Source organism: Ylistrum balloti, unplaced genomic scaffold (assembly GCF_031769215.1).
Source record: "Ylistrum balloti isolate Yb309-2 unplaced genomic scaffold, AGI_CSIRO_Ybal_v1 Utg370070, whole genome shotgun sequence".
In the NCBI taxonomy this organism is placed as follows: Eukaryota; Metazoa; Mollusca; class Bivalvia; order Pectinida; family Pectinidae; genus Ylistrum; species Ylistrum balloti.
The window spans coordinates 835,120-854,331 of record NW_026782112.1 but is presented as its reverse complement, the minus strand read 5'-3'; the positions used below and the strand labels follow the sequence as shown (position 1 = coordinate 854,331).

Here is a 19,212-nt window from a genome sequence, read left to right as displayed (position 1 = left end):
GGTCACTATGACGACCGTAAAACTGTATCATATTGTTATCAAATTTATGAATATTTTAGATGCATATCATATAAACATTCACACACGTATAATAATTTCAGAAGAAATATTTGAAATTTGCCATCAAACTATGAATAGATCAGTGTGATAATAACGAAATCTGGTAGCGTACTTTGACATCAATCCAGAGTGTCTGAAATTATTCAAACCGAAACAAAAAGTTTGTTTCATAAATTTAACGAAACTTCTCAGTCAGGCGATTAAACTAGATAACAAGATGAGATATGAACATTGGCTTACGTGCACAGTCCTTATTATCAGTGACACATTTTACTTCTACAGTCCTTCCTCTGTTTCTAAGCGGTAGATAAAAAACGAGAAATTACTGCCAAGTCATTCGTTAGAATCGAGCAAACAATCACATGCTGTTGCCCTAGTTTTCTTGAATTTGTGTTCGGAATGATTATGTTGGGTTTTTTTTAAAAGATATTACTGATAACTTGAACTAAATATATACTAGAGCAAAGTAAGTATATGTAATGATTCCAAAGTGTTAGAAAAGTGAGGAGACTTGTTTATATCGACGACTCACGATTTGATAATTATATCAAACAAAAGATATAATTAAATGAGCTAAAATAAAAGCAATATGATAAACGACCATTAAGCGGACCAGATATTTTCTATGTGTTTCATATATAAACTTCGTGTAACATGTATTCGTCAATAGCCCTTCAAAGTTGAATCAACTTCCATGCTATCGTCGCACTGAAGGAAAGCAGTGCGACTTCTGTGTAGGAATGGGTTATAAGTAAAATCATCATGATTATCATGTATATCACATATACAATGTAACATGCACCTGTTTGTTACGTGTTCTGCTGGAACAAGTACAGGACTGTCTTAAGCGTGTCTACAAGTGTAATCACTCATTGCTGAATGTTGAACATGCCATCAAACAGTTTGGATAGAGTGTGTAACGTTATCTCTCAGCAGTTCTAAGGATATAAGATATCATAAGTTCATCACTTTCATAGTTTTCCAGTTTCTAGCTCTACAGTTGTCATTTTTCTCGAAATCTTCAATTTATGTCAAACACTTTTGCCCTGTGTTGAATTGCGCATGACCCCATGTCTCTGCAGCTTCCAAATACTGTCTGTAATGTATGAAATGTAACTAAATGTCCATATTTGGTTTGTTTCAGTAAGTATGAATAACTTGTACAGCTTTGTTTTAGGAGTAAGAAAGTCTTGAGTAAAGTTTGTGGGGCATCGTTGTACGAGAGTACTTTTATCTATTTGACCTTATATTTGGGGACCTGATACAAGTGGTCTGATTGTTGATATTAAATTCTATGCCAAGCATTGATACAATAAAGGTACAATGTAAGCTTACTATAATACATACTAAATTTTCATTACGAAAATTAACTTTTTACATTGTAACGGACAAGGAGAAAATAAGACAGACTGGCTTACAGTTGAGTACACATAAGAGTATAAAAGTATAATAGAATGACTATTATTTTTTAAAAGTTCCGGACAATACCATTTTTCAGGAGGTCATTGGCTGAAGATGCATGATAATTATAAAACACACATTAGGTTTGAAATGTTGAGCGTAATGATAAACTTGATTGTAATTATTTGCCTAGAAAACAATTTGTTTTGTAATGGAACATGTATGTGAGATAAACAATGTATAACAATATGATACAGAATTGTTTATCTCACAACGAAGGCGTTAGTGTTATTATCTATTAATGATCCATTAGTGACGAAGTTATTATTCTTCAATATTCCGACTGAAATCGAGATATAATTTCCGAAAGCATTATATACTACACACAATTTGATAGGGATCACACCTAATAATTAGCAAAATTTTCTTTTAAAATAAAATAATATGTATTCCTTTTATTTGTTGGTTTGTATCTGTACCGAGGTCTATGTGTATCGGGTGTTTATGTGGTCAGTCACCCGTAACGCCTACACTTCACGTGTACATGCACGGGCCTCCTACGTGCAGATTGTCAGCAATACGTTTGTGGCGGAATATCTCGCTTTTTACTTTACATTTTGAATTTTAATGGTTTCAAAATGCCCCGACAGCAGGCTAGAAGACGTCTAAGCACTTCAGATATGGACAGGGGCATTGGTCTGGTAGGTCACAAAGGGAGGTGGCCAACGACCTTGGTGTGTCCCAGATTGTTTTGTTGTTGTTGTGTTGTGTCCCGTATGTGGAATCGTTACCAAAATTATGGAACTGTCTCCAGAAGACATGGTGGGGGGTCGTGAACTACTTACCTCGCAGCGTCAAGACCGCTATCTTGTTATTGCAGCTCGACGTCAAAGGTTCATCAACGCTACGTCACTACGTAATGACGTACTTTTTACAGACGAGTCTAGATTTTGCTTAGATTTCATTGACCGACGTGCCAGGGTGTGGCGACTACCAAATGAGAGGTTCCATGCCGCTAACGTTTCCCAACATGACCGATATGGTGGTGGATCTGTTATGGTTTGGGATGGCATTAGCATGCAAGGCAAGACCGACCTTCATGTGTTCCTTAATGGCAGTTTGACTGCACAGAGGTACTGTGACGAAGTCCTAGACATGTACGTTAGGCCTTATGCTGGTGCTATAGGTCCGGAATTCATTCTTATGGACGATAATGCGTGACCACACAGAACTCGTGTGACTGAACAGTATCTGGAAAGGGAAACAATTGAGAGGATGGACTGGCCAGCCCGATATCCAGATCTCAATCCTATTGAACACGTGTGGGACAGGCTTCAGAACGCTGTTTCGCCGAGAAACATCCAACCTAGAACGCTTCAGGAACTTCAAGCAGCTCTCGTCGCTGAATGGACAAGTATTCCCTTAAACCGGATACGAGACTTGATCAGAAGCATGCGCCGCCGCTGCCAGAGCGTAATTGATGCTCGAGGACGTTATACTCGATACTAACACTGTATTTTTCGCTGAACGACACTGTTTCGTAGGACTTAATTTTTCGCCCCTTTCGTCGTAATTTGCGATTTTTGGGGTATCTGTGTACAATGAGCATTGAAGCAAATCAATACTGTTATTCTTAGCTTGGTGTTGTTAAATCTTCATCTTATAATGCCGAAATATGCATAAATTGAACTGTAGACTATATTCTTAAAATAGATACCGTTACACATTAAATAAAAAAGTGATCCGTATCAAATTGTGAGTAGTGTATATTATAGTATGTTTATTACTATGGCTGTTTCATACATCACCAAAATCTTTTTGGTGAAAAGAATTGTTTTTCTTCATATTAATGTAAAGCGTTTAAGGAGATACTTATACGTGTATATTGCAATAAAGTGACAGCAGTGTGATAAGGTTTCAAAGAAATTATATGGAACTGTTTTGTTAAGTAGGAACAGACTGATGTGTGATTACTTTTTACACTTAAGTGAACATATTCAAAGCTTTCATTATATTAAAATTTAAATATGCCATACAACTTACGTTACACATTGTGCGCGTTTTCTTTCTTTTTTATCTTAAGGCGCAAAGGGAAGTAACCTGAACATAGACATGGTCATATCAATCCAGCTGATCCTGATCTTAATCTGTTTGGGGGCAAGTATTCAACCACGGCATTATATCACAATGTATTCAACAACGGCAATATATCACAGCATATTCAACAACGGCAATATATCAATGCATTCAACCTTGACAATGTATCACAATGCATTCAACTTTGACAATGTATCACAATGTATCTAACCATGACAATGTATCACAAAGTATTCAACCATGAAAATGTATCACAAAGTATTCAACCATGACAATATACCACAAAGTATTCAACCATGACAATATATCACAAAGTATCCAACCATGACAATGTACCACAAAGTATCCAACCATGAAAATGTATCACAAAGTAACAAACCATGAAAATGTATCACAAAGTATCCAACCATGAAAATGTATCACAAAGCATTCAACCATGACAATATATCACAAAGTAACAAAACATGACAATGTATCACAAAGTATCCAACCATGAAAATGTACCACAAATTATTCAACCATGAAAATGTATCACAAAGTATCCAACCATGAAAATGTATCACAAAGTATCCAACCATGAAAATGTATCACAAAGTATCCAACCACGACAATGTATCACAAAGTATCCAACCATGACAATGTATCACAAAGTATCCAACCATGACGATGTATCACAAAGTAACAAACTATGACAATGTATCACAAAGTATCCAACCATGACAATATATTACAAAGTATCCAACCATGAAAATGTATAACAAAGTATTCAACCATGAAAATGTATCACAAAGTAACAAACTATGACAATGTATCACAAAGTATCCAACCATGACAATATATTACAAAGTATCCAACCATGAAAATGTATCACAAAGTATTCAACCATGACAGGTGGCTGATAACAATGTTATTCCGTCAGACTGATGATAATAGTGTTATTCCTTCAGGTGGCTGATATCAATGTTATTATGTTATTATGTTATTCATTCCGTCAGGTGGCTGATAACAATGTTATTCTGATATCAATGTTATTCCGTGGCATATCAATGTTATTCCGCTGATGTTATTCCTTCAGGAGGCTGATATCAATGTTATTCCGTCAGGTGGCTGATGGCTGATACTGATAATAATGTTATTCCGTCAGGTGGCTGATATCAATGTTATTATGTCAGATGACTGATGATATCAATGTTATTCCGTCAGGTGGCTGATAACAATGTTATTCCGTCAGGAGGCTGATAACAATGTTATTCCGTCAGACTGATGATAATAGTGTTATTCCTTCAGGTGGCTGATATCAATGTTATTATGTCAGATGACTGATATCAATGTTATTCCGTCAAGAGGCTGATATCAATGTTATTCCGTCAGGTGGCTGATAACAATGTTATTCCGTCAGACTGATGATAATAGTGTTATTCCTTCAGGTGGCTGATATCAATGTTATTATGTCAGATGACTGATATCAATGTTATTCCGTCAAGAGGCTGATAAAAATGTTATTCCGAGGAGGCTGATATCAATGGTATTCCGTCATGACTGATGATAATAGTGTTATTCCGTCAGATGACTGGTTATCAATGTTATTCCGTCAGATAACTGATAACAATGTTATTCCGTCAGGAGGCTGATAACAATGTTATTCCGTCAGCAGGCTGATAACAATGTTATTCCGTCAGACTGATGATAATAGTGTTATTCCGTCAGGTGGCTGATATCAATGTTATTCCGTCAGGTGGCTGATAACAATGTTATTCCGTCAGGAGGCTGATATCAATGTTATTCCGTCAGGTGGCTGATAACAATGTTATTCCGTCAGACTGATGATAATAGTGTTATTCCGTCAGGGGGCTGATATCAATGTTATTCCGTCAGGAGGCTGATATCAATGTTATTCCGTCAGGTGGCTGATATCAATGTTATTCCGACGTGAGATTCCGATATCAATGTTATTCCGTCAGATATCAATGTTATTCCGTCAGGTGGCTGATAACAATGTTATTCCGTCAGGAGGCTGATATCAATGTTATTCCGTCAGGTGGCTGATAACAATGTTATTCCGTCAGGAGGCTGATATCAATGTTATTCCGTCAGGAGGCTGATATCAATGTTATTCCGTCAGGTGGCTGATAACAATGTTATTCCGTCAGACTGATGATAATAGTGTTATTCCGTCAGGTGGCTGATAACAATGTTATTCCGTCAGGTGGCTGATATCAATGTTATTCCGTGAGGAGGCTGATATCAATGTTATTCCGTCAGGTGGCTGATAACAATGTTATTCCGTCAGGTGGCTGATATCCATGTTATTCCGTGAGGAGGCTGATATCAATGTTATTCCGTGAGGAAGTTGATATCAATGTTATTCCGTCAGGAGGTTGATAACAATGTTATTCCGTCAGATGGCTGATATCAATGTTATTATGTCAGATGACTGATATCAATGTTATTCCGTCAGGTGGCTGATATCAATGTTATTCCGTCAGGAGGCTGATATCAATGTTATTCCGTCAGGTGGCTGATATCAATGTTATTCCGTCAGGTGGCTGATATCAATGTTATTCCGTCAGGTGGCTGATATCAATGTTATTCCGTCAGGTGGCTGATATCAATGTTATTCCGTCAGGAGGCTGATATCAATGTTATTCCGTCAGGTGGCTGATATCAATGTTATTCCGTCAGGACGCTGATGATGATGATAATAGTGTTATTCCTTCAGGTGGCTGATAACAATGTTATTCCGTCAGGAGGCTGATATCAATGTTATTCCGTCAGGTGGCTGATATCAATATTATTCCGTCAAGAGGCTGATATCAATGTTACTCCATCAGACGGATGATAAAAGTGTTATTCCGTCAGGTGGCTGATAACAATGTTATTCCGTCAGACTGATGATAATAGTGTTATTTTGTTAGATGAGTGATAAAAATGTATTCCGTCAGGAGGCTAATAACAATGTTATTCCGTCAGGTGGCTGATAACAATGTTATTCCGTCAGGTGGCTGATATCAATGTTATTCCGTCAGGTGGCTGATAACAATGTTATTCCGTCAGGTGATAACTGATAGACTGATGATATAGTGTTATTCCGTCAGGAGGCTGATAACAATGTTATTCCGTCAGTCGGATGATAATATAACAATGTTATTCCGTCAGAGTCTGATATCAATGTTATTCCGTCAGGTGGCTGATAACAATGTTATTCCGTCAGACTGATGATAATAGTGTTATTACGTCAGGTGGCTGATAACAATGTTATTCCGTCAGGAATAACAATGTTATTCCGTCAGGGTGTTATTCCGTCAGATGAGTGATAACAATGTTATTCCGTCAGGAGGCTGATATCAATGTTATTCCGTCAGGTGGCTGATAACAATGTTATTCCGTCAGGAGGCTGATATCAATGTTATTCCGTCAGGTGGCTGATAACAATGTTATTCCGTCAGACTGATGATAATAGTGTTATTCCGTCAGATGAGTGATACAAATGTTATTCCGTCAGGAGGCTGTTAACAATGTTATTCCGTGAGGAGGCTGATATCAATGTTATTCCGTCAGGAGGCTGATAACAATGTTATTCCGTGAGGAGGCTGATAACAATGTTATTCCGTGAGGAGGCTGATATCAATGTTATTCCGTCTGGAGGCTGATATCAATGTTGTTCCGTCAGGTGGCTGATAACAATGTTATTCAGTCAGACTGCTGATAATAGTGTTATTCCGTCAGGTGGCTGATATCAATGTTATTCCGTCAGGAGGCTGATAACAATGTTATTCAGTCAGATTGATGATAATAGTGTTATTCCGTCAGGTGACTGATAACAATGTTATTCCATCAGGAGGCTGATATCAATGTTATTCCGTGAGGAGGCTGATATCAATGTTATTCCGTCAGGTGGTTGATAACAATGTTATTCCGTCAGGTGACTGATAACAATGTTATTCCTTTAAGAGTCTGATATCAATGTTATTCCGTCAGGTGGCTGATAACAATGTTATTCCGTCAGGAGGCTGATATCAATGTTATTCCGTCAGGAGGCTGATATCAATGTTATTCCGTCAGGAGGCTGAAATCAATGTTATTCCGTCAGGTGGTTGATAACAATGTTATTCCGTCAGGTGACTGACAACAATGTTATTATGTCGGATGACTGATAACAATGTTATTCCGTCAAGAGTCTGATATCAATGTTATTCCGTCAGGTGGCTGATAACAATGTTATTCCGTCAGACTGATGATAATAGTGTTATTCCGTCAGATGAGTGATAAAAATGTTATTCCGTCAGGAGGCTGATAACAATGTTATTCCGTGAGGAGGCTGATATCAATGTTATTCCGTCAAGAGGCTGATAACAATGTTATTCCGTGAGGAGGCTGATAACAATGTTATTCCGTGAGGAGGCTGATATCGATGTTATTCCGTCTGGAGGCTGATATCAATGTTGTTCCGTCAGGTGGCTGATAACAATGTTATTCAGTCAGACTGCTGATAATAGTGTTATTCCGTCAGGTGGCTGATATCAATGTTATTCCGTCAGGAGGCTGATAACAATGTTATTCAGTCAGATTGATGATAATAGTGTTATTCCGTCAGATGACTGATATCAATGTTATTCCGTCAGATGACTGATATCAATGTTATTCCGTCAGATGACTGATAACAATATTATTCCGTCAGGAGGCTGATAACAATGTTATTCCGTCAGGTGGCTAATAACAATGTTATTCCGTCACGTAGTTGATATCAATGTTATTCCGTCAGATGACTGATAACAATATTATTCCGTTAGGAGGCTAATATCAATGTTATTCCGTCACGTGGCTGATAACAATGTTATTCCGTCAGACTGATGATAATAGTGTTATTCCGTCAGGTGGCTGATATCAATGTTATTCCGTCAGGAGGCTGATAACAATGTTATTCAGTCAGATTGATGATAATAGTGTTATTCCGTCAGGTGGCTGATATCAATGTTATTCCGTCAGATAACTGATAACAATGTTATTCCGTCAGGTGGCTGATAACAATGTTATTCCGTCAGGAGGCTGATAACAATGTTATTCCGTCAGATAACTGATAACAATGTTATTCCATCAGGAGGCTGATAACAATGTTATTCCGTCAGGTGACTGATAACAATGTTATTCCATCAGGAGGCTGATAACAATGTTATTCCCTCAAACTGATGATAATAGTGTTGTTCCGTCAGGTGACTGATATCAATGTTATTCCGTCTGGAGGCTGATGAAAATGTTATTCCGTGTGGAGGCTGATATCAATGTTATTCCGTGTGGAGGCTGATAACAATGTTATTCAGTCAGACTGCTGATAATAGTGTTATTCCGTCAGGTGGCTGATATCAATGTTATTCCGTCAGGAGGCTGATAACAATGTTATTCAGTCAGATTGATGATAATAGTGTTATTCCGTCAGGTGACTGATAACAATGTTATTCCATCAGGAGGCTGATATCCATGTTATTCCGTCAGGAGGCTGATAACAATGTTATTCCGTGAGGAGGCTGATATCAATGTTATTCCGTCAGGTGGTTGATAACAATGTTATTCCGTCAGGAGGCTGATAACAATGTTATTCCTTTAAGAGTCTGATATCAATGTTATTCCGTCAGGTGGCTGATAACAATGTTATTCCGTCAGGAGGCTGATATCAATGTCATTCCGTCAGGAGGCTGATAACAATGTTATTCCGTGAGGATGCTGATATCAATGTTATTCCATCAGGAGGCTGATAACAATTTTATTCCGTGAGGAGGCTGATAACAATGTTATTCCGTGAGGAGGCTGATATCAATGTTTTTCCGTCAGGTGGCTGATATCAATGTTATTCCGTCAGGAGGCTGATAACAATGTTATTCCGTCAGATTGATGATAATAGTGTTATTCCGTCAGGTGACTGATAACAATGTTATTCCATCAGGAGGCTGATATCCATGTTATTCCGTCAAGAGGCTGATATCAATGTTATTCCGTCAGGTGGCTGATAACAATGTTATTCCGTCAGACTGATGATAATAGTGTTATTCCGTCAGGTGGCTGATAACAATGTTATTCGTCAGGTGGCTGATAACAATGTTATTCCGTCAGACTGATGATAATAGTGTTATTCCTTCAGGTGGCTGATATCAATGTTATTCCGTGAGGAGGCTGATAACAATGTTATTCCGTGAGGAGGCTGATATCAATGTTATTCCGTCAGGAGGCTGATATCAATGTTATTCCGTCAGACTGATGATTATAGTGTTATTCCGTCAGATGAGTGATATCAATGTTATTCCGTCAGATGACTGATATCAATGTTATTCCGTCAGACTGATAATAATAGTGTTATTCCGTCAGATGACTGATTTCAATGTTATTCCGTCAGATGACTGATATCAATGTTATTCCGTCAGATGACTGATAACAATATTATTCCGTCAGGAGGCTGATATCAATGTTATTCCGTCACGTGGCTGATAACAATGTTATTCCTTCAGGAGGCTGATAACAATGTTACTCCGTCAGGTGGCTAATAACAATGTTATTCCGTCAGGTAGTTGATATCAATGTTATTCCGTCAGATGACTGCTAACAATATTATTCCGTCAGGAGGCTGATATCAATGTTATTCCGTCAGGTGGCTGATATCAATGTTATTCCGTGAGGAGGCTGATAACAATGTTATTCCGTGTGGAGGCTGATATCAATGTTATTCCGTCAGGAGGCTGATTACAATGTTATTATTTCAGATGACTGATAACAATGTTATTCCGTCACTGACAACAATGTTATTATGTCAGATGACTGATAACAATGTTATTCCGTCACTGACAAAAATGTTATTATGTTTGATGACTGATAACAATGTTATTCCGTCAATGGCAACAATGTTATTATGTCAGGTGGCTGAAAACAATGTTATTATGTCAGGTGGCTGATAACAATGTTATTATGTCAGATGACTGATAACAATGTTATTCCGTCAAGAGGCTGATAACAATATTATTCCGTCAGGAGGCTGACAACAATGTTATTCCGTCAGGAGGCTGATAACAATGTTGTTCCGTCAGATGGCTGATAACAATATCATTCCTATATATATATTTCATTCCATCATTTGACTGATGACTGTGACATTTCTTCAGGAGGATGGTGACAATATCAGTCCATCAGATGACGGATGACTGTGACATTCCTTCAGGACGATGGTGACAATATCAGTCCATCAGATGACAGATGACTGTGACATTTCTTCAGGAGGATGGTGACAATATCATTCCATCAGATGGCTGATGACTAAGACATTCCTTCAGGAGGATGGTGACAATAACATTCCTATATATATATATATATATCATTCCATCAGATGACAGATGACTGTGACATTCCTTCAGGAGGATGGTGACAATATCATTCCATCAGATGGCTGATGACTGTGACATTCCTTCAGGAGGATGGTGACAATATCATTCCATCAGATGGCTGATGACTGTGACATTCCTTCAGGAGGATGGTGACAATATCATTCCATCAGATGGCTGATGACTGTGACATTCCTTCAGGAGGATGGTGACAATATCAGTCCATCAGATGGCTGATGACAGTTTCATTTCGTAAAGTGGATGATAACAGTCACTCACTGTTGCATTCTGCTATATCTTCCTTCCAGCAAGTATCTGATGGTTGTTTCATTCCTTTAGGTGGCTGATGGTAAAGACAGATACGCTGCTTTATGCATTTTTTATATTCGTAAGGTTTCCGATGGTAGAGTCAGTTACTCTTTGAAGTTGGTCAACTTTACAAACCCTGATGGTACGGCATGGAACGGACTTCATTACAACGGTAACGGGAAACTGTGTGATGGAAATAATAAGGATACATGTGACACGTACTTCAGGATCTGTATACAAAAGTAAGTAAAATTGACATTGTGACTGGTACTTCAAGATCTGTATACAAAAGTAAGTAAAATTGTCATTGTGACAGGTACTTCAATATTTGTCTACAAATGTAAGTAAAATTGTCATCGTGACAGCTACTTCAAGATCTGTTTACAAAAGTAGGTAAAATTGTCATCGTGACAGGTACTTCAAGATTTGTCTACAAAAGTAAGTAAAATTGTCATTGTGATATATAATTATAGATAGGTATATACATTTTAAAAAATGATGACTCCAGTCAAATCCTGTGTATTTTCTTCCTAAATCAAAAAATATATTTGTTCTTGATACATCCAGGCGATAATATTCAATATGGGTTAGTTTAACTTAGTACATGAACTACATATTACCGGAAATCTCGATACCATTCTTGACGATACAAACAAACTGTGGAATACATCAGGTGAGATAAACATAATTACTTCCGATGTCTAGATACAGGAAAAACATCAGATGTGGTAGAGACAAGCAAAGGGGAAATTTGGAACTCTCTACTCTCTACAATTAATTTGTGTTTTTCTTGAAATCACTGGTCATGTTTGGCAATTACATTAATAGTAGAGAGATAAATTTTGCGTGATTGCCATGTTTACAAGTAAAAATGCTAGAAATGAGAAAAAACAAACAAAGCCTGCTAACTCCAACCTAAGACTACAACTTTATAGAAGAAATCTATTTCTGAACACCTGTCTTAAAATGAACAAAACTGTCAAGGTAACAAACTACCTACATTTCAGCAAATTCCAACTCGGAAATCCTTCACAACATGACCAAGTGTAAATACTATGAAAATGAAACTTTCTGTAAAGCTAGATTTTGGTTCGTAGACACAGATTCGAGACTGCCCAAATAGTAATCTCCAACACACAGCTAAATTATTATTTTATACCAGGTTGCAATTCTATATCTGTGACTATTAAAGAGCTGATGAATAGTTAATGAGCGGAACCAAACTTAGGACGAATGATCGAAAAGTGTAACACCTATGACCATGGAAAGGGCCTGGAAAAGGAAGCAAATTACAATTACTACGTTTACCATTCCCCTTTAGTCATGTTGAGAGTTAGTTATGGTTGAGTGAGCAGGAATATAGAGCAACTGAGTTTCATCATTCCCCGTTAGTCATGTTGAGAGTTAGCTATGGTTGAGTGAGCAGGAATATAGAGCTACTGAGTTCATCATTCCCCGTTAGTCATGTTGAGAGTTAGCTATGGTTGAGTGAGCAGGAATATAGAGCTACTGAGTTCATCATTCCCCGTTAGTCATGTTGAGAGTTAGTTATGGTTGAGTGAGCAGGAATATAGAGCTACTGAGTTCATCATTCCCCGTTAGTCATGTTGAGAGTTAGTTATGGTTGAGTGAGCAGGAATATAGAGCTACTGAGTTCATCATTCCCCGTTAGTCATGTTGAGAGTTAGTTATGGTTGAGTGAGCAGGAATATAGAGCAACTAAGTTTCATCATTCCATGTTAGTCATGTTGAGAGTTAGTTATGGTTGAGTGAGCAGGAATATAGAGCAGCTTAGTTTCATCATTCCATGTTAGTCATGTTGAGATTTAGTTAAGGTTGAGTGAACAGGAATATAGAGCTACTGAGTTTCATCATTCCACGATAGTCATGTTGAGATTTAGTTAAGGTTCAGTAAACAGAAATATAGATCAACTGAGTTTCATCAATCCATGTTAGTCATGTTGAGAGCTAGTTAAGGTTGAGTAAGCATGAATATAGAGCAACTGAATTTTTCAAATGAATGACCTTGATTCACTTTTCATGCCGGATGACTAACTTGTGTCAAAATCTTTTAAAATACAATACTTAAGAGACCAAGAGCTATGTTTGTCAGTGATGCTGAGGGCCTAAACTTTGAAGAGTAGGAGGCGACTAAGGGAATTCCAAAGTGATCGAAATAAAAGTTAAAATCTAGACAAGGACGTGCACCATTATTCAATAGTTTTCATACATCAGATAATTTTAGAACAATATCACGTACATATATATATTCTGAGCCGCGCCACCATTAAAACGTAACATACAGGTTACGGCAAACCTAATGGGCAAACAGTATACCTATAGCGTCGACCATAGGAAATCTAAAGGACTGTACAAAAAAACACATAAGTGAATAGCACCATTTGATACAAGGTTATAGTTAGATAAAGCGAAGCCAAACAATGAACTTAACTGCATCGTCCAGCTGTTTCGTCCTTCTGGTAATAAATGCATTTAAAACAAATGTTTTCTTCTTTTTTCTCTAAAATGATACAGCATAACGTGATATCAAAATCAAACCGACATTAAACGAGACACTACACCCCCAATAACGTGACCACCTCGGTTATTTGGTTACCATAGGGGCTCTTTAAGGGTACATATCATATAGAACTGCATACCAAGAGGTTGAAAACCCTGGAAGCAAATTGAAGGAAACATTTTTTCGAGTGTTAATTTGTTTCAATTGCAAGTGGTTAATACTGCAGGTTGGCTCGAAGTCACAATTAAGTCGCTATGCATCACGGACACAGATGCATTTTGCATTTAAATTCATTATTTGACTAATAATCCAATTATCGATTCGTTTTGAAAAGTAGCACTCTATAAAAGACTAGGATTGCAAATTACTTAGTATGAACTACAATTAAGTGAAATGTGAAAATGTAAATTATCAAATGTAAGTAGCAAATATCAAGCGTTATTCCAAATAACATCGTCTTCAAGCTAGTCAAGGATAAAGTTCCACAATAGTTTTAGCAATAGTGACATTAAATTGAAATTTCAAGAGATGCGCCCTCGATCAATCGTTATGTCACGTTAAATCGGCAGGTATGGATGACACAATACAATCATTGCTACACCTATTTCCAACCAATCGATTGTTTAAAAATCTAGAAAATACCACCATGTCAACTTAATCATAATACTAACTCAATTCCATAAAACTGGGGCAAAGGATGAACAAAAGAAAGATGTACACGGAGACTCCTGAAAAAGGACAAGGAGAATAAGACAAGGTTTTTCAGAAGGGTAAGCGTCTTCTGCTTCATTGACGACACCCGCCATGTAAATCTTGGTAAATCCAAGTTAGGAATGTCACCTTTGCAGATAGTAACAAGGTATACAACAATGGAACCAACAGGAAAACTAACCAGCATCAAACAAAGACTCTATAGAGACCATAAAACTTCCCCATAATTTTTATCAACCTGCAAAGACTGTGTTATAACTTTGTCAGTTGACGACTTCCTGCACGACAATCGTGATAATGGGAATAGGCCTTGTAATATCGAATCAATTGTGACATGTAAATACTATAGGTTGGAGATGCAGGAATAATGCTATCCGGAAATTGAAAATTCACAACAGGGATATTGAAATCATCACGCTTATAATACAGCATGATGGAAAACTATCCATGTTGGTTTTGTTGTAGAAAAATATCGAGATAAGCAGCTGATATAGAAGTCTGTCGTACCTGGTGGGTAGATACGATGGACGTAGTCAATAAATTTCTTGTTATTTAAAGACAAAACGTCATCAATATAGCTGAAAGTGAAATTAAACGACTTTGCAATGTCGTTGTGAACTGTTTTGATAAGCTCTTCAATAGATTCAGCTTTGTATAAAAAAAAACAAGTCGGCAAACACAGGAACATAGTTAATTCCCATAGATATGCTACATAGTCTGTTGGAAGATCTTACCACCAAATTCGACGAAGAAGTTTTAAACCAGAAACTCGATCATTTTTATGACTTCTTCTTCCGTGTATTTTTCCTATGATTTGGACGTGTGTTTTACGAATAAACTTCAGTATTGTTAAAGAAAGTATAGCTCTGATGCTGTATTGAATGTGTTTTCATTAGTTGTATATTTAACTAGACAACCAGGCTAGAGGAAGGATGGTTCTGGACGATTTAATGATTCCACATGTTACCTTGGTTACAGAAAGTACAGCTCTGATGCTGTATTGAATATGTTTTCATTAGTTGTATATTTAACTAGACAACCAGGCTAGAGGAAGGATGGTTCCGGACGATTTAATGACTCCTCTAGATATATTTACTTACATAACATATTACCTTGGTTACAGGAAGTACAGCTCTGGATGTTTTATTGAACATGATTACACTAGATATATTTACTTACATAACATGTTACCTTGGTTACAGAAAGTACAGCTCTGATGTTTTATTGGACATGGTTACACTAGATATATTTACTTATATAAGTAACATGTTACCCTGGTTACAGGAAGTACAGCTCTGGATGTTTTATTGAACATGATTACACTAGATATATTTACTTACATAACATGTTACCTTGGTTACAGAAAGTACAGCTCTGATGTTTTATTGGACATGGTTACACTAGATATATTTACTTATATAACATGTTACCTTGGTTACAGGAAGTACAGCTCTGGATGTTTTATTGGACATGGTTACACTAGATATATTTACTTATATAACATGTTACCTTGGTTACAGGAAGTACAGCTCTGGATGTTTTATTAGACATAGCAACACTATATATATATTTACTGATATAAGTAACATGTTATTTTGGTGTCAGGAAGTACAGCTCTGGATGTTTTATTAGACATAGCAGCACTATATATATATTTACTTATATAAGTAACATGTTACCTTGGTTACAGGAAAGGCAGCTCTGGATGTTTCATTAATCACGATTCCAAACAATTTAATAATAAAAACGAGATAAACTTCGGAAACAGCGCCATATGGACAGGAACTACAAGCAACTGGAATGTAAGTATATCTATATCTGATTAAGACTGCGATACTATAATTAACAATGTACATATGTAGATCATCGATGTTTATATACTGCCGACACCTTCCTGGTATCCACTCGAACAATCAACACTAGTTAATATATCGATATAACAAAACTACTAAGGGCTTCTCAAGCCAAACAGAAGTTAATTTAACCCGATTTCCCGTTGACAATATTTTAGCTAACTTTGGTAGTAAAATCTTCCAAGATACAATTGGTATACCGATGGAACAAAATGTGTCCTTCCCTGGACTGAATTGTGCATGCTTTAAATTGAGGATGAATTGATCAAAGAGCTTATCAATACATGATAAGAAAATCTTGCTAAATTCTGAAATCACACTTTAGTTGTTATCTGTTTATATCACATTTTGACAGCGTGCAATAACTTATATTGATTTACCAAGCGAGCGTCGTCTATTCATGAAGAATATCCTCACCCACCCATAATACCCCTCCCCTCACATCCCTTCACCCTCCCATCATCTCGTCCTCCCATCATTTGACACTTCCGTCCTCTCACCCTATCATTCTCTCACCATCCCATCATCACACACTCACATCCTCTCAATCTCCAATCCTGTCACCATCTCATCCTCTAACCCTCCCATCCTCTCACCCTCCCATCGTCTCACCCTCCCATCATCTCACAATTCCATCATCTCACCCTCTCATCATCTCACCCTTCTATCATCTCACCCTCCCATCTTCTCACCCTTCAATACTCTCATTCTCCAATCCTCTAACCCTGTCATCATCTCATCCTCCTATCCTCTAACTCTTCTATCCACTCGGCTTCCCCTCCTCTCACCCACCCATCATCTCATCCTCCCATCTCTCACTCTCCCAACCTCTCATCATTTCATACTCCCATCCTCTCTCTCACTGTCTCATCCTCTCACTATCCCATCATTTCACAGTCCCATCCTCTCGCCTTTCCATCATCCCACCTTTCCATCATCTTACCTCCCCAACCTCTTACTCTGTCATCGTCTCATTCTCTCATTATCTCAACCCTCCCATCCCTTCACCCTGCCATTATCTCGTTCTCCCATCCTCTCCATCGTCCATCCTCTCACCCTCCAATCATGTCACCCCCCCTCCATACTCTTACTCTCCCATTCTCTCGTCCTACAATCCTCTCACAATCCCATCCTCTCACACTTCCATCCACTCACTCCTCCATCCTCTCACCCTCATATCCTCTCACCCTCCAATCATCTTACAATTTCATTATCTCAAACTCCCATCATCTAACCCTCCCTTCCTCTCTCCCTCCCATATTGTCATTCTCTCATCGTCTCACAGTCCCATCCTCTCACCCTCCCATCCTCTCACCCACCCATTATCTCAACATTCCATCATCTCACCATCCCTTCCTCTCTCCCTCCCATATTGTCATTCTCTCATCGTCTCACAGTCCCATCCTCTCACCCTCCCATCATCTCAACATTCAATCATATTACCCTCCCTTCCTCTTACCCTGTCATCGTCTCATACTCTCATCATCTCACCCTCCCATCCCTTCACCCGGCCATTATCTCGTCCTCCCATCATCTGAAACTTCCATCCTCTCATCCTGTCATTCCCTCAACATCCCATCATCTCACTCTCACATTCTCTCACCCTCCAATCCTCCCATCCTCCCATCCTCTAACCCTCCCGTACTCTCACCCTCCCGTCCTTTCGTCCTACAATCCTCTCACAATTCCATCCTCTAACCATCACATTCTCTCATTCGTCCATCCTCTCACCCTCCCATCATTTCATACTCCCATCCTCTCTCTCACTGTCTCATCCTCTCACTATCCCATCATTTCACAGTCCCATCCTCTCGCCTTTCCATCATCCCACCTTTCCATCATCTTACCTCCCCAACCTCTTACTCTGTCATCGTCTCATTCTCTCATTATCTCAACCCTCCCATCCCTTCACCCTGCCATTATCTCGTTCTCCCATCCTCTCCATCGTCCATCCTCTCACTCTCCTATCCTCTCGCCCTCCCATCATCTCACCCTTCTATCATCTCACACCCCCTCCTCTAACCCACCCATCATCTCGCCCTATCATCACCTCACCCTTCCATCCAATCGCCCTCCCATCCTTTTACCCTCCTATCATCTCATCCTCCCATCCTCATACCCTTCCATCCTCTCATCATGCTATCCTCTCACCCTTTCATATTCTCATTCTCTCATCATATTACAGTTCCATCCTCTCACCCACCTATCATCTCACCATTCCATCATCTTACCCTCCCATCCTCTTACCCTGTCATCCTCTCATTCTCTCATCATCTCATCCCTCCCATCCCTTCACCGTGAAATCATCTCGACCTCCCATCATCTGACACTTCCATCCTCTCACCCTGTCATTCTCTCACCATCCAATCATCTCACTATCACATCCTCTCACCCTCCAATCCCTAAATTCTCCCATCCTCTAACCCTCCCATACTCCCACCCTCCCATCCTCTCGCATTACAATCCTCTCACAATCCAATCCTTCAATTCTCCCATCCTGTAACCCTCCCATACTCCCACCCTCCCATCCTCTCGCATTACAATCCTCTCACAATCCAATCCTATCACACTTCCATCCTCACACTCATACATCCTCTCACTTTCCCATTATCTCACATTTCCATCCTCTCATCGTCCCATCCTCTCACCCTCCCATCATCTCACCATTCCATCATCTTACCCTCCCATTCTCTTACCCTGTCATCCTCCCACCCTCCCATCCTCTCACCCTCCTTTCCTCTCACCCTTCCATATTCTCATTCTCTCATCATCTCACAGTCCCATCCTCTCACCCTCCCATCCTCTTACCCTCCTTTCCTCTCACCCTTCCATATTCTCATTCCCTCCAATCCCTTCACCCTGAAATCATCTCGTCCTTCCATCATCTGACACTTCCATC

General features: G+C 38.7%; 1 protein-coding gene across 1 annotated transcript in view; it reads left to right on the top strand.

Moving 5' to 3' along the window:
* Window positions 1-2,736: 2,736 nt before the first annotated feature.
* Window positions 2,737-19,212, top strand: part of LOC132549627 (neurogenic locus notch homolog protein 1-like) — a 40,080-nt gene continuing 23,604 nt past the window's right edge. Inside the window, exon 1 of the mRNA XM_060213574.1 lies at window positions 2,737-2,934. Coding sequence (XP_060069557.1) covers window positions 2,737-2,934 — 198 coding nt within the window. The remainder of the gene's footprint in view (window positions 2,935-19,212) is intronic.